The 17,290-nt window shown below is 53.4% G+C and overlaps 1 protein-coding gene across 1 annotated transcript in view; it reads right to left on the reverse strand.

The window, feature by feature from the left end:
• Window positions 1-17,290, reverse strand: part of LOC122385902 (serine/arginine repetitive matrix protein 2-like) — a 95,214-nt gene that overhangs the window by 13,698 nt on the left and 64,226 nt on the right. Inside the window, exon 10 of the mRNA XM_043374529.1 lies at window positions 1,368-1,544. Coding sequence (XP_043230464.1) covers window positions 1,368-1,544 — 177 coding nt within the window. The remainder of the gene's footprint in view (window positions 1-1,367; window positions 1,545-17,290) is intronic.

A 17,290-nucleotide genomic window follows, 5' to 3' on the forward strand; every position in this document is an offset into this window, starting at 1 on the left:
AAGCCAGAAACGATTCTGGAAAGCAATATGAAACTAAAACAAAGACCTGGATTTTCTGCAGAGAACATTTAAATGCAACGTGCAGAACATCCGATCCAATTCTCGGCGACTTCTCCGCCAGCCATCCCATTCACGGTCAAACATATCTCTCCCGTGTGGCCCATCCTCCTCACACGACATGGCCCAGTCGGCGATAGAAGCCGATCTCAGTCTGCCCGGATTGGCTGACGGTGCAATCGGACGGCTCCGCCGATCCTTCAGGCCAAATCCACCCTCAGACTGCCGGATCAGTACGCTGTCTGACGCCGCGGGGCCGATCGGAACAGACAGTCGCATCTGTCCCAATCGTCGCCGCCCCGCGATCGCCGGGCGCTAAACGCTGTCATCCTCCCTGCTATCGAGGTCCGTCTCTGTTCCATGCCGTCCGTTCCCACCGCTCCGCCCGTGACGGACGGACATTAGGCGGCAAATTGTCCGTCATTTGCCGGCCCGTATTCGGGGCGGCCGGTGATCGAGAGGCGTCGCCCGTATTATCGGCCCATTGACACCGTGCTGGCGATTGGCGAGACGATGACTGGGTCTCGGAACGGCCCTCGGGCAGTGGAATACACTACAGACAATGCACTACAGGCTATCATACACTCCACGCCGTGCGGAGGTCTCTGGATATGCGATACGGGTGGACGCCGTTTCATTTACGGTCCGTGCGGCCTGGGACGGAGTTCATGAGAACCAGGCCTGTAATTGGCCAATCACCAGCGCCGGGCTATAGATTCCTGCGACGGTGCGAATAACTAGCTCCAAACAACGGCGGAAGTGCGGGATGCAGTGAACGCCCCCAGCGGCGCATAGATCGAACGCGATAAATAAAGGAAGCGAAGTTAAATTTCACGCCACACTGAGAAGACTGAGCAATACCGGCGAATTGAGATTGTTCTTCACAATTAAGTGGCAAACAGGGAACTGATCGCCAATGCCACATTTGAATCTCAGTCTCTGAACAAATAGCATGGACAGCGCCACGTAATAATTCAGTAGCTTATATTCACGCCGCTAGGTGGCAGTAGTTGTCAGCGCCTGAAGCTATGCTGTGCCGCGGTGCCTGGAGGCGAGAGCTGGGCTATCTCCGTGACTTGAAACAAGGTTGAGATCGTTGCGATCAAATCTCAGGCTGTTCGAAATGAGAAATGGAGACTTTGATGCATTTATTCAGCCATTTCTTAACTTCAGTCTTCAACACCGTCTCTCCTAATGAGTCGCCGTCTGTCGATCCCCACCGTAGGAAACTGCAATATGACATTTTAAACCGTGTGGTTGGTTGTCCGCGTATAAGCTACCCACAAATTCGCTGACACCGGTGCACTCACCGCCGAGTTGAGCTGCTGCCGGGCGCGGTCCTGGGCGGCAGCGATGGCAGTGCTCTGCCTCCGGAGCTGGATCAGCAGCAGTACCAGTTCCTCGTTACTGCGGCCCAGCAGGTCACCCGCCTTCAGGTCCGAGATGAAGCCCGTCTCTGGCGGCGGAGCGCCTCCGCGAGCCGGCGTCTGGGGACACACAGAGAGACAGGGGTCAGAGTGGAGTGGGAAACACATCGGCGCTTACAAGGTCTGGGCTCGCCACACTGTCAGGGTCAACAGGGACGGTTCAAAGTTACAATAATCAGAGCGACATGGTGAAATCCGGGCGGTCATTGTGAGCTTATCTGCGGAGGGCCAGTGCACGGGACGGCCAGACAAAGTACACCGCCGCCCAGGGGCCTGCTAGTGGCAATAGATTGTGATAGCGGCGCCGGACTGCTCTGGACTGCCATCGATTGCACGACCCGGGTGGGGTTTACGAGTCGCATTGCGGCCCAAATGACACTGAACTGCCACGAAATGTCGGGGTCGATGGTATGACTTTCCAAAAATAGCCGCGAATCCACATGCTGCAAAGAAAATCTAGGGAACAGTCATGTTTTAATAAAACAGGGTTGAATTCAGGCGACAGTGGGAATGCAACTAACACTAAAGAAACCCGCTAACTACTTCAGAGTTCATGGAAAGCAACATGGGCAGGGTGAAAACATCTTTGGTGCAGCAAAGGAGCCAAGCTGAATAGATTTGACCTGACATATTTACCATCAGCGCGTCGCCTTCATAGATGACATTTATTACCAAACTGAGCATTATTGGACGCCGGCCTCCATTGACGCCGCTGTCGGAGCGACATTGTCGTCGTTTCCCACAATTCACCGGCATTCCTAGTGCCTCATAACCGGGCCGAATGACGGCATCGATCTACGGCACGGCTCGGTCGTCTGTCGTCTGAATATTGGTATCCATAAACGGACCCGATGTCCCGACGCCGGGCCGCTCGCGCCGGAAGCATTTCATAAACTTTATACCGCCCAGTAAACGTCCCGAGACGAGACCTTTTCAGACACCGTTATGGCTCACCAGCTCCTGACACATTTGAAATTGCTCATCCTGCGTTATGGTACATCAGAAAGCATTTTTGTGACATTTATCTGTAAACTCTTTCATAGTTTGGATTATTTATGAGTCATCAAAGGCTGAAGAAAGGAATGCAAATTAATATCTTCACGCGTACCAGCGGTTTTTACGAGCTACCAAGAGATGTTTCAGGTCAGGGCGGTGATTGGGAAGCTCTCAGCTTTTGGGTTTTCCTGGGGTCATCAGACGGTCCACGGCGCCTGTCTTGAGGTCAGCAGGCCGCCGTCCCAGGGTCGACCCGGGGTCGCAGTGTCGCACCGGCCGTTGCAGCGCAACCGGACAAATACTGACCAGGTCGGTGATCAATACGCAGCACGTCCGTCGTCGGACCGTAAGGAGCGTACGGAACGGCTCGGCGGGCCGACCACTCGGAGTGCTAACTCGACCCGGCACGCGACGGCGACGGCGACGGCAGTCTTCGACCCTGCATATCGGGTCGAGGCTTGGTCAAACACTGCTCACGGATAGCTGGCGTCGACATACCCGCCCGAGTCGCTCAGATCTGGGGGCATCACGTGTCGCTGCCGAGTGTACGGCACTGAGCTGCCGTGACAACATTATCACGGTAACGGCCTCGGCGTGGCTGCAGAAAAACAGAGCCGCCCCATTACAAGGTCATTATGGGACTTGAGGATGTTTACCGTAGCAAGGAGCGCTGGCGGGATTTTCCTTCTGATGTTCAACTGGGCACATTGGGTTTGTTTCAGAAATAATTGCTTCAATGCAGAATCATATCGACGAATATATTTTAGGAAACATAGTGCCTTCATTATTAAGGTGTCGTGTTCGAAAACAAGCTTCACAATGCACAAGGTGCCCAACTTTTTGATGTTCGGCTATATTTAAGCCAGTTTCGCATGCAACTTGACCTTGATGTTGCCGTATAAAACAAAAACACGACTGCGCCGTGACAGCCAAGTACTCATTACCGAACTCCAAACTCACGACATACCACCGCTAAAAGGTCCTCACGCGCCAACTCTACCGCCAAAGCCCGGACGTACCGGCACTTAACACACATTTACACTTAACCCGCGCCGGGCCGGTGCTCTGAGATTCCGCGCCGGGCCGCGGGGGGTGTTTGAACACCCCCCCCCCTTCTAACTCGGCTCCTGGGCCACGTAGCGACACGCGGTAAGCGGCAATCGAAAAAACGTCAAAAATAAGGACGAAAACACTTCAGTCATTTTTTGGGTCAGGTCAAAGGTCAGGTCACCAGAGGTCACCAAAGGTAAAATGTTGACTATTTCAACATTTTGGAAACTGCCAACGGCTATCTCGGGAACCGATAGAGCTACAGCGCCGCGGAAAAGCGCATTCGATAGCCCTTTTACAGACCTTTCTGAGTAATGTTCTCAGATTTGACCTCAGGTCAACGGTTTAGCCTCCAGAGGGCAAAAACTCCAAAAATAGCCGTTTTTACGAAAAACGTTTTTTCGACAATAACTTTTGACTCAAAAAAGCTAAGACATTACTTTTGCCAGCATCGTGTTCCTCTCGTCGAGACGCGTCGAATGAACTATAATTTGACCTTGAAAGGTCAACTTGAAAATTTGACCTCAGGTCAAGGTCATGACCTGACCGGAAAAGGTCATGTTGCATATCAGTCGATCCACAACGTCGAGCCGAACACATCTAAGGCGTTTTCAGCGCTCCAGCACGCCTCTATCAGAAGTTATCATCGAAAAACTGTTAGATTCTGTTCGTGACCTGAGATGACCTCGGGGACATAACGAGGGGTCACAGTTGCCATTTTCTGGTTCAGTGTATCTATTTTACCTACACCTCGATGTTTGAGAGTGTCTAGAATAGCGTTCGTGCAAAACAGACGCTTTTCAATTTTCTCCCATTGACTTATAATGGAGAGGCCGCAAAATTGACCTGACCTTAGGTCACCGATATCAAAATTCCGAGATATACATTTTATAGATAGTGTTGCTCTAATCAATCGCTGAAAGTTTCAAGGCAATCGTTTAGTCGGTGTAGCTATGACAAGCATTCTTATTTTTTCTGAGGTGAGCTCACTTGGCGTGACCTGGTGACCTGACCTAAGGTGACCTGGGTCTGAAATTTTCACAACATGTGCGGAAAAGATGCACGAACAGGTGTACCAAAAACGGCGGCGCTCCGCGCCGCCGTTTTTGAGATATCCGCGAAAAACCGCAAGGGGGGTGTTCAAACACCCCCCCCCGGCCCGGCGCGGGTAAACGTCGTCGCCGCTCAACCATAAAGGTTCGGGCTGTGCCAAAGCAAACATTCCCGGGTGGGGTGGTGGCTGAGGCGGGGCCATCAGGCTCCCCAGAGACGGCCCGATGGCGTCTGTGCCCGGCACGGCCAGCACGGCGGGCACGTCCACGCGCGGCCGGCGTGCTCACGTGGCGGTCATTTGCTACGATTACCCGGCGGGCCGGCCGTTCCGGTCGTCGTAACAGCTCGACGGTGACCGCAGACACGACTCGACTCAGGGCGGAGAAGAATGGAGTGGGGAAGCGACTGGGGCTCAATACAGCCGCCAGGCAGTACGTCGGGTATGAAATCCCTGCAATCCCCGACCCAGTCCTAGAGGCAGACCTGGCGTGGTTCTTGGAAGACGCTCGATGCGACCCATCAGTGCGTGAAGACTCATCATACACCACGGGGCTTCCAGAGTCGAGACACGCGCCGTAGGTCACGCGAGCCCGCCTCCTGTGCCGGGCTACAGGTGTCGGCTCGGCACTTTTAATTAAGCCGGCGCGCCGCTGTGGAAATGAACCTAGGTGGTCCACCTGACCCCTGTTGTCCCCGTCCACCGGCCGGTCGCTGCTAAGGAAATGAACCTGGCTGTCGAACATGGTTCAGTCGACCCCTCGTCCCGGTCGACCCACAATCGCCCGGTAGCCTACGCCGCCCACCCAAGACGTCGCCCGCTGAGACCGACGTCGGTGACCGTCGCCGGCGCTCATCCCGATGGACGGGTCGGTGACGCTGCTCGGTCGATGTTCAATCACGGCCCGCAGAGTGGCGACGGCCGGTCCGATTAATGACGAGCTGCTCCGCCCCGCGGTCCGCCTGTCCACACAGAGGGCGGGTGTTTGCTGAGGCGTTGACCGGCCGCTGAGCCGGCTCACGGCGCCACCTGGTCCGAACCGACCACCAGCCAGCGGGCGGGCGTTCACACTGGGTGGGCACCGTCCGCCTCCCACAGGCTGCCAGACCGGATCAGCCAACCGAGCAGGGCTCACAGAGTGGGACGCAGCCGGACGCGGCCACTTCGATTAGTTTCGGTTCGACGCTGCCGACAGAAAAGAATAGGTGATCCAACTCACCACGCCTTGCCCGCAAAGCGACCCTTTCGAAGTTGTAGATAAACACTGCGGCCACAGAATCCAATGTTGGCCACAAGGAAACTATGGTTTAATCCCAGCGCGCGCTGGTGGGCGTTTTATACGGACCGTTTCCACACAAAACTTTGTGGTGAGAATTACGGAGTTCTCATGAGATTGGCACCGTCTGCGAACTCGGTCGTTTTCTTCCGCCCAGCGAGATGAAAACGAGTCCACAGCGCCGCAGCCATTCTCCATCTGGCCGAGAAAACGACGGCACGGTTTAAACAAACATTTATCATGGCTTTGTGGGCCAAAATGAAGATGGTGTGATAATAGCCCAGCCTAGTGGAGACGAATACCCGGATGGGACCAGCACTAGATGAGGCCAGGAAGGATGAATTGTAGCGGCAGCTACTTAACGTGGCCAAATTGACTCGGTCTCCGCGAGCTAAGAATAAAACATCGCATGCTGTTGAGTAATCTGCTTCGTGCGTGCTCTGCTCCGAGCAATGTGCGCAAGATCACTTCGCATCATCCAGTTGAAGCAAAAACCCACCTCTCGCTTCCCGGAGTGCTGACAGATTAGCGTCTGCCCTCCATCCGCAGTCAGTGCAGCTCACCTTCCACGCTCGAAGGGTGAACACAGAACCGGCCGCCCCCTCCGCGACACAGCGGCGCCGGAGAGGGTTACGAACACGCCAGCTCACAGAGAGGTACGAACAGCACCACAGGGCAAAGGAATCTGATATTCTGTCCACGGGGCGTGAAGACATACAACAGACGTCGCACGGTTCCGGCACGGGCTTCGGTGACGATTGTGTGCAAGTCTGCTGTTTGGCTTCGCTGGGGAACCGGTTGTCACATACGTCGAAATCTTTCAGGGCGACTTTCTGGTGGCGACAGCTTTATTGAATCAGTCCGTTTGCATAATTAATGATGTTTTTCCACCGTTCACTCGAGAAAATGTCTCCTTCCTTTTTTCAACATCACTTTGATAGACAAAAACTGAGCACCTCGCATCCGCCCGCATAAAACTTGCATCGTCCGTTCCATTCTCCGTAACTGTCGTCTTCTGTCAGTTCTCAAATCTCTACCTCATTTCCTGCGTATCTCCTGTTCGCACCCGGCTGTCACAGACTTCATTCTCCGTTCGTTCCACGCCAGTGGAGAGGCGGCAGAGCGTGTGTTGCAGCACGAACACTAGTTCTGTCAGCGGGCGCTCGCTCCGGGCGGCCACGGTGTCAGAACGGGACTGCGGCAACAGGGGCGGGGCGCGCGTGAGGAAATTAGGGCCGACCACTCTCGTTGGGTCGGATAGTGAGCACGCCAGCGCACCATTACTAGCCTCCCGCAGAGCCTCTTCACATAGCCGTCCAGAAGCGAGAGATGGTCCGAACCTGGCGCTCTAAACAGCGAACAGGGAGACCGTCTATGGGTAGGTAAGATTTGTCATGCATCCCCTCCATCCACCGATGAAAGCTGAGAGCCATGGCACGACTTCTGTCTGCGTATTGTTTCTTTTGTCGTCGGTCGGTCAGGCGGACGGCGGGCGCCTTTCTCCGCTGTCAGTCGTGCAGTCAATGAGTGACCTCGGCCGATCCAGATCGGCCACGCGCTGACCCGTGACGGCAGCACCGGTGACCTAACGGTGACCCCCGGTGACCCGTGGCGGCGACTGACGGTCGTCGTGACCCCTGCCCTATGGCGAGCGGGGTGACATTTCGCCGACTGCGGGCTCCATTCCCAAAGGGCTTACCAGGCAGTATCTATTCGACAGTAAATGGCACCACCAATCAAAGGGACATTCCTCAGACGGCGACAGACACGTTTACGGTGGACAGCTTTCATGAGCATAGCTGCCTCGTGCTAGCACAAAATGGTGTCGGCCCAGACTTGACCGACCCAAAACCAGCTGCAACTCAACCACAAACAGTGGACACCCGACTCCCGCAAACAGAGGGCGTTTAGAAACCCGACCGGTCACCGCCCGCTTGGCACTAATCGCCTGTCGTAACCCTTTAAAACCAGTTTTAGCTGACGGCCGGAGCCGTGTGACAAGACGACCCTCTAAGCAGGGTTGTATACCAATCAAGTCGATTGAATTGATTGATTTGTTTCAACGCGTATTTTGAGTTGATTGGATTGAGTCGATTGACTTTTCGAGATGACTGGTTGACTGACTCGTTTGACTTTAGCGACTGGTTGACTGATTTGATTCCCGAAACTTAGAGTGACTCGTATGATTGAGTCGATTGAATGGAAAGTTCAAATGTTTTAGTTGACGAAAAATAATGACACCAATTGATGACATCAAAGATCACAAAACTACACTGAAAACTGCTTGTCATCACAACTGCAATATGGGGTACATGGCCAAATAAAGAACAGGGCCTAAACATGAACAGCCAACTTTGACTTTCAACTGCAATAACTGCTCCAATCCTGGTGATAGAACTTGGCGATGCACCTACCTACCTTTCTGCACTCAGCAGGAAACTTTTTTTTTTAATCCAGATGATACAGTGCAAGGCCCTATATACTAATAAAGTGTGATTGATTAATAATTCACATCTCCACATTTCCTCAGAAACAAAACCCACTGAACTCTATAAATATCTGAAACCCCTACAAAAATAACTGAAACAAAAGCGCCGTTTTCGTCTCGGTAATTACGTTTTATAGCTAATTTGCTGCATTATTTAATTTGCAGCAGAACGTTTGCTGATCCTTTTCTCCTGAGTGCCTAAGCATAACATATTTAATATATTTCATTTTCCTTAAAATATTTTACCGAATATTATTAAGTGGTTTTATTTCAAATGAAATAATAATTAAAACGAAATTGGTGCTGTACAACCGATTTATTTTATGATGATCTACCATACTACATGATAATCAATGACGTCATCTTACTAAAAAATCAAAAGACGTAGAATAAGGATTTATGTGGGATTTATAATGGCAAAACGTTTTCTCGCACCGTGACGTTTTCGCGTTTAAATTTTCCTCTTGTTCCTACTTCCTTTGTCCTTAACTTATCCTGTGGTTCCAGAGTCCCTGTCCTCTCCATTTCCTTTTAAATATATTTTTAATCCTCATCCCTATCCCCCAGTCCTAACAGTTTCAAATTGTATTGCAATAAAATGTTTTGAATTCTTCACATAGGTACCTAGCATTGACATGCCACGTCCAGAGTCGTGGACCGCTAAATACTTCAAATCTCTTCCTTCTTAATCTGACAACATCCCACGTCTCAAATGCACATTGTGTGGAAAGATTTTTCAGGCTGCCCGTCAGTCTCTGTCTAACCGAAACCGTCACATGCAGGTAAGATATTTATTTCTATTTCCCTATGGTTAATATGTTATTGATGCATATTATCCATTAAAATAGACATGGTGTAGGGTGAATGGCCAAATCACGAACACTGCCAAAATCCGAGCAGCCAACTTTCAACTGCAATATCTGATATTTAGTGTAAATGGAGTTGGAATATGGCCAAAATTAAATTGACAGCTTTTAGGTGAAAGGTGGTGATTCGGGTTAAGGGGCGAGTCAACTACTGGGTTATTTTGCACCCATTGAATGAAACTTCTGCTCCAATTCTACCCATTGAACCTCAATATCATGATCCCATCTGTCCATCACTAGGTATCCTTCCTAATTACATAGAAACTTTGAATGGCATGGCAATTTATAATTTTAAATGACAATATTTTTATGTTTCTTCTGCAGGTAGGTAGGTAGGTAGGTATATCAGACTGCTATGGACACTTTTCCAAGTTGGTGGGGCAAAAAACCTAATGTATGTCTTGGTTTGAGTCGTTTGATTGAGTTGATTGATTCCTTTCATTGTCGCGTTTGAGTCGATTGAATCAATTCCCGAAAACTGCTCTGACTTGATTGATTTGATTGGTTTCCCAAATTTGTCGTGATTGAACTGATTGCTATTGATTGAGTCGTATACAACCCTGCCTCTAAGAGCGTGTGATGTATGCGCGTCGTCCGCTATCGCCGACACGGTTATCGGATAGGGAGGCGCTGTGGCAGCGGTCGGCGAACGGCGACCCGAGAGACAGAGGAGACCCGGCAGTGATTCCCATGAAGGATGAGGCATTTCCGATTATTCCGATCCGGGCATGTAGATGGCGACGCGTCAACAAGGCACACAAATGGTCAATGTCTTCTGACACTGGCATTTGCATACACACGAGTCAGAAAACAATGTGTTGGAATGTTGATCCAGCGTATTGAATATGTAGGCCGTAGACGCCGTCCCATTCAAAGGTCACACGAGTCCCGTGCAGTACTGGGCCGGGTTTAAAGCCCGCACCGTACGGCCTGCATGTGATAACACCAGCGGCGGAATGCGGCGGTGGCGGCGCGATGCCGCGATGCTCCCGTCTTCTCCGACCCAATTTCGGCGGCTCCGGACGGCGCATGCAGCACGGCAGTCGAGACAGGGAGTCTGACGAAGATAAGTGGCGCCCGGGGACGAAAACAGGTCCCGTCCGCGCAGGAATGTCGTCCGCCCGCTCTCCAAGAAAGCTCGACCGCCTTAGGGCTAATCCCCGCTGGTTATGTGGCAAAAACAGTCGACTTTCTGACAAATAGCCGCAGCGAAAAATAGCGTCCGGCCAGGCCTGCTCCTGTGGTCGCTGACCAGTTGACCACGCCAGCCGGTAAACACGCAGTGAGGCGGTTATGATTTCATAAAACAGCCGCTATCGCTGCCAGCGCGTGTCCTAAATCATCATAATTTCACAGCCAGCCTCACGCACGGGCCAACGGCGGTCGAAAGGCGTGATCGGAAGCCACAAAGCGTCTGAGCGGCCGGTCGGCCTGCGGTGATTTCCGCCGGTCAATCCGTACGTTCCCGGAAGCCCTCAGCACCGATCAACGATCGCATGCAAACAATGTGTCGCCGACGGCAGTGTCGACGGCGGTCGGACCGATGGCCGGAAATGACCGGCCATTGTCGTCGTTTGGCTAAGACACCGGTGGCTAATGACTTGGTCACGAAGGACGCGCAGCCGGCGGCGGCAGGGAGGTGCAGTCATCGACACAAGTGGAGTGCCGGGTTATCGCTGAAGCGCCGGGTGTCGCTGAGGCGCCGGTTATGGCTGGAGCGCCGCGCCGGTGGGGAAGGTATAGTCAGCGGCAGGGCACTGTCCGGACACACCCAGAACGCCGGTCATTTCATAGACGGACAGGAATGCGGACGGACCAGGTCACTGCCGGGTCAGACGCCGCCAGCAGTCAGGCACCGGCCGCATGATGGGATTCCACTGGGCTGCATACGCGCTCATAGCTGCCAAGCTTGAGCAGTTTGTCAGGTTATTAAAGCTGCTTAGCTTTGGGACGGATACCAATTAATACCTTACATGTATGAAAGCATAAATATATTAGCAAAAACCTTCCAGGATGCATTAATCCAGAGTTGAGTCTTCACGCTGCTCTTGCGATAACGTCTTTTCAGGCCAGATTTGTTTTCGTCACCGCGCATCGGCTCAGCTCTATTCCCGGTAAAGTCCATGATTTACTCTGATGCTCGCCGCTCGTAGCGCCTTATCGAGCAGCGTCACATCTTGCAGCCGCATGCAGAGCCGATGTCACGGACAGACCGCTGGACGAGAGACGAGCCCGTGCAGCGGCCGACACCGACCGACCGCGCTATAGCTCATATTCTAAACCGTCCGACCGTAAAATACAGCCTCATCCCGGGAAAATTCCACCTCTAAATTCCGGCCTGACGTCGCCAGCAGTCAGCGCGATGGTGGAGGAGACAGGGTTCGGAACGATAGGCGAAATCCGCGGCGGTTTCGTGTCGCTGCCTAGCCTGGATTAGGGAGCCTCTAGAGCCTGGTTTAGACTCGGTCCAAAACGTCTTTGTGGTCATGATCGATCACCTGTCCCGCTCCCGAATCGGAGACTGGCCGACTTAATTCAGCCCGTCAGCGGTGAGCTTAATCTGCCTCCCGGCTGCCACAGGGATGTCCCTACTTCCTACCTCACGGAGTCCGGGATCACCGCAGTCCTTTCATGGCTCCCCTCTCCCTCACTCGGCAGACCAGTGGCCACGCCGGAAAGTTAGCCCCTGCAGGACGTGCTCTGGTTACAGTGGAGTGAGCTGAACGCCCGCGAGCCCCGGCTCGTCGCCACACAACGGAGGAGGGGCTCTCGTGATGCTGTCACAACACCACACCCACGATGGGACGGTATGCGGAGTTTTACCGGCCGAGACACGCCACCTCGGCCCACTTTGGAAGCGCTGGCCGGCACTGAAGGCCGCCGCTAAAGGTTACAAACAAACAATGCATGCTTGCCATGCCACAGAGACCGACACGTGAACTTCGCTCATCGCACGTAATCGGGAATTTTACTCACACCAAGCGGCACCACAAACCGCGAGGTTTCGGTCGGTTGCTCACGGCCCTGCCGTTCCAATGAAGGCCACCTGGCCCCGGTAGCCGTGCGCCCTCCCACGGGCCAACATTACCGCACCGCCAGTCATCGTCTATACAGCTGCGCCACGGTCGCCACCGCGCCACGACCGTCGTCAGAGCGCCGCGGTTGTCGTGAGAGCATGCGTCGGCGCCGGGAGCGGCGAGCTTCCGGTCAGCGGCGACCCAAATACCGGAGCAAAGACGGAGCTCGGAGCAGCGCGGAGCTGAGCCGGGCCCCGCCCGGCGCACACGGCCGAGAACCGGGTCAGGCCGACTTTAACACGGCGTTAATTACGGCCGAGAGCTGGCGATACCGATCAGATGCATCACGAGCGCGGGGGGCGGGGCGGCCCGCCGCGCCGCGCCCCGTATGAACTCGGGCCGGCCGGGGGACGGAGCGCGCCGCGGCGGGTGGGGTCGGCCGAGCCGGGCGCAGCGGGGCGGAGGTCGTTCTGACGGCTGTCTACTGCGGACAGCTCTGTTCCCAGCGCTCCGACAGCAGCTTGAGACGATCGGCAGTGACCATTTCCATCCGGCCTGACGACCTCGGCCCCAGCACCGGCCGGCGGCCCTGCGGCTGAGCCGACCGGCTGCGCGTGACACCACGACAAACGAGCCCCGCGGCCGGACCACCTTCAAAATTGGCCGGCCGTCGCGGCAGCGAACCATCCATCAGTCGACCAGCACTGGCCGGTAGCGGCCAGCACGTCCACCTCAGCTCCGTCTCTATCCTGAGGGCCGTCCTCGTCTCTATCCAAAGAACCGCCATCGGAGTGCCGCTGCCTCCTCCCCGTCCTATTTCTTTCTCCGTCACCATTTCGTGCTTCCTCCCAGTTCAGTCTCATTCTCTCTCCATGTCTTATCAATCCTAGCTTTATCAATCATCATTAGTATTGGTCGATGTCGAGCAGCTTCCTTGCTCGTCTCTAAGGCGAAGTTAAGCAGTAGCTGTTAAATGTCGCGTTCTGTCATCATCCCTTCCTTATGCATATTTCTATCACATTCATATCCTCAAACCAAGTCACAACGACTACTCGAAGCCTACCTCACTTTATTTTTGCTAACCCATCATGCTTTCCTTTCCCACTCCTTTTCCGCTCACTGCAGCAGTTCCGAACCTCCCCGTGTGCGTTCTAATACCGTTCGCCGTCGCTGCTTCCTCCAGCGCATTCGCGCTGTCCAGAGTTCAATGATCTACATACGGGACATTTACTTCGAACTTTTTGTCACGCGTAGCGCTTCTCTGCATTTGTTTCAATCAATCTATCACCTTTTTATCGGACGGTTAATTAACGTCGGCATGTTTCATTATATCGCGTTGCGACACGCCCTTCCACCAGTGATTACTTGGGTTCCTTTCACTGGATCTCCATACGGGCATTTACCGCCGGCTTCTCCGGTTTAGCACTTCGTCCCCACGCCGTGGAACACTAACCAGTTCTATTCATCGCTCCCGGCCGCCGTATCGGCTCCCGGGACCGGAGGCCGCGGAGGAATGCTCGCTGCCGGCGCGGCGCCACCGCCGGAAATGCCATCCTCCAGACCCCGACCGTGGCCAACCGGACTCGGTTGGGACGAGACAGGACGGGACGGGTGGAACTAGAAGGGACGAGACGAGACGAATGGGACGAGACGGGACGGAACAGGGCATGGCGAGGCATGATGGGACGAAACAAACGGATTGAAACGGGATACCACGGGGCAGAACGGGGCAAGACGGAACACGAAACGGTGTCGGTTCCAGTGCTACCACTCACCAGGCACCAAAGCTGAGCCGGGAACGTAGGAATTATACGTTAACAGGTCGGCAACGTCCATACCTACCACCCGGTTCTGCGACACCTGAGCGAGCGTCATTTCAGCGAACGACATTTGAGCGAAGCCTTTTCAGCGATTATCAATTTAAGCGATTGACTTTTTCAGCGATTGTCAAGTCAGCGAATTCAATGACAGCGATTATCAACTCAAGCCAGGACCAGAATCAGCGAAACCAGATTGAGCGAATATATGGAGGTCAATGGGGGACCAATTGAGCGAACACAGTAACTTAAAGCGAAACCGAACGCGACGGAAGTCAATCATTTGCTACTTTTCGGGAATTCTTGCCCTTGGAATAGGTACCCGCTTGGTATGTGTCATGCTTCAACCTGCGCGGCAAATTAAATATTTGCTTTTAAGCTTGGAAACCACAAAAATATCTGGCCTCATTCTGCAACCTTGATCTGGAAATGTGGAACGTGAGAGATAGGACGATGGAAGGAATGCCAAGGACCAATAATAAACTCGATGGATGGCACAGGGGGATCCACTCTATGTTTCAGGGACCTCACCCAAATATCTGGAAATTCGTACGTTGCTTGGGGCAAGAACAAATTTTACAACATGGGGAACTGATCTGATCCAAATTCAAGCGGGGGAATTTCGCGAAAAGCAGCACAAGCAATATGAATCTCTGAACAAACGTTTGGTCATCATTATTGGCAAACAGCAGGGGGGGGGGGGGGGTGAAATCGAACCGCTGGAATTTTTGAGAAATGTTGCATTAAATTTGGAGCTTAATGTCTGAAATTTGAACGTGACATCCGCCATCCAGTTCCGGATAACCATGAAAAGTTCCGGAAACATTCGTTGTACGAACGCTCGCAAAAGAAAAAAATACGCCGTTACGGGACGATGAAGTGTTTCGCTGAAATAACAGTCGTTCAAACTGTAGTCGACGAAAAAGATGTCGCTGAAACATAACTTTCGCTTAAATTGATAATCGCTTTATTTGATAATCGCTCAATTTGATATTCGCTTAGTTGCCAGTCGCTGAAAATGGTTCGCTCAAATGACGTTCGCTCAAATGACACTCGCCAAAGTCGCTCGCACCGCTACCACCTCGATACGGAAAGCTTCTATCGCACCTCTAACTCACCTGGGCCTGAACCGGAACTGGCCAAACTTCCCCAAACTGACCCAGGCCACAGGTGTCGAGAGTCGAACTGATCGGATTCAAAGGTCATCCAGAGGTCAGCCGACACTTGCCACGGACCCGCATCTCCTGAGTGTCCCCTAATCGATTACGGGCCGATAGCTTTTCTCGAGAGCTGCCGGAGCTCGCCAAGTGCTGGATCGACAGCCAGCTTCGCAGAAAGGTCTCGTCTCAGCACGGTGCGTCGTCGGGCGGGCGCGTTCCCATCGCTCAGAGTGCTCCCAGGCTACAAATTACATCACATCGTACATCACCGACTGCAGTGCTCTGTCAGCTCTGAAGTATGACGATTCGCGGAGGAAAAAAGCTGACCCGAAATCTGGAAACGGCGCTCCGGATTCCGGACTTGGTGGAACCATTTGATAGATTGATTGACTCCAAACTGACTTCGGAAATTGTCAGACGTATAGAGAACTGGTTCAGGTTAAGTGATCGATACCAGCAGGTGTACAAAAGCAGCAACGCTGTTAATAACTAACCGGTCGAAGTGCTGACAAGATGCCAATGAATGACAGCCGCGCCGCGTACATTCAGCGAACGCTGTCCGATACCGGAGGGGCGGGAGGTCGAACGACCTAGCTGACCTCTGAGGGCTGTACCGGCTCAGGAACCGGTCCCCGGTGGCTTGAGAGCACGGCACGGGTTCAGGACCTCGTCTACTCAGTCTGATGGGAAAATCTTTACAGCGACGAAACACCAGCGCGCTTGCCATAAAGCCGGCCTTCATATCACAACAAGACGATCTGAAGCTTGCAGCGCCTGATGGACGACGACACTTTATTTCCGGAGATGGGCGGCGCGGGTTTATTTCCTCAGACATCTCAAAGTCGGACATCTCCGTCTTCCGAGCGCTTTTTTATTGAGTGTCGTTCCCAGAATTATTGTTCGCTGTTACTGATATCCTAATGGCATATCAAGTAGCCGAGCCAATCGAAGAAATGTTTTGAATGGGAAATTCTGAAGCCATCTGAAAAGACGTGGCCGTGGAATACCAAACAGCAGCATTATTTGGCTAATGTAAATTCCATGTTTTATTTTCCAAGAATCCAATGTTAACACTCAAATAGTATCCAGCTCGATAATAAGTTGAATGAACTATGGACACGGGTCACCTCACATAAATTCCGCACCGGACATCAGCCGCAGTTTCCCCGTTCCCGCATCCTCACGGATCACATCGAAACACCGTGCCGTTATCCGGCGAACGAGCGAATATCTAATGGATCTCTCACATAGATCACAGGCCGAACAAAAGACCGGCGACTGACGGGAGCCGTGAGACCGCCGTCCAGACTTCCGGGCCCTACTTCCCGTCCGCTGCCGTTCCGGTCAGCCCCACTCTCCGGCCTCCCGCGGCGGGCGGCCGGACCCGCTGACCGGCGGCGGCCGATACCTCATCCCCGTGTCCAGGCGGCGGCCCGTCTCGTGGGAACGGGGGCTGTCCAGGTCACCGGGAGGCCACTGTGTAACTCACACCCGGCCACCGCAGCGACCCGGAACGGTGGCGCAGGTAATTGGCCGTGGGAGCAGCCGACCGGCCGACCGATGCCGCGGGCGGGCGCACCGAGCAGCCGTGAGCGGACAAGAGCCTTGCGAACGAGCTGACAGGCCGCGGAGGACAGAGACCATGTCCGGTAAACGGGAGGCCATGGAGTACAAATATGGGTCAGACTATGCGATATAGCGCAGTCAAAACCTTCTGGCAAAACATCCCTTCATCACTGGGCGGATACAATGGTCAATACCTGTATAACCCAGCCGCCGCTGCAGCACATATCCTCGAATGTAAGCACAAAAGGTGCGGGCTGTGCAGCGCAAAAGTGCGGATCTTTATCAGAAATGTATCTTTCGTCCGTAACCAGAACGTGCTGACAGGCCAAATCCCTCTCTCAACGTTGTGAACCAGTGTCTGTTTTTCTCTCCCGTGGCGAGCGAATTTTCCTGTCGGCGCCGGAGATTCGACAATCGATTGCCATTCAGGCAGCGAGAAAATCGTTCATTGGTTTCCTAGATAGCCCAGGAGTAAAAAAAAAAGAAGAATCCTTCTCGTCCGGAGACGATCGGCCGGGT

Source organism: Amphibalanus amphitrite, unplaced genomic scaffold (assembly GCF_019059575.1).
Source record: "Amphibalanus amphitrite isolate SeventyFive unplaced genomic scaffold, NRLGWU_Aamphi_draft 000234F_arrow, whole genome shotgun sequence".
NCBI classification, from domain to species: Eukaryota; Metazoa; Arthropoda; class Thecostraca; order Balanomorpha; family Balanidae; genus Amphibalanus; species Amphibalanus amphitrite.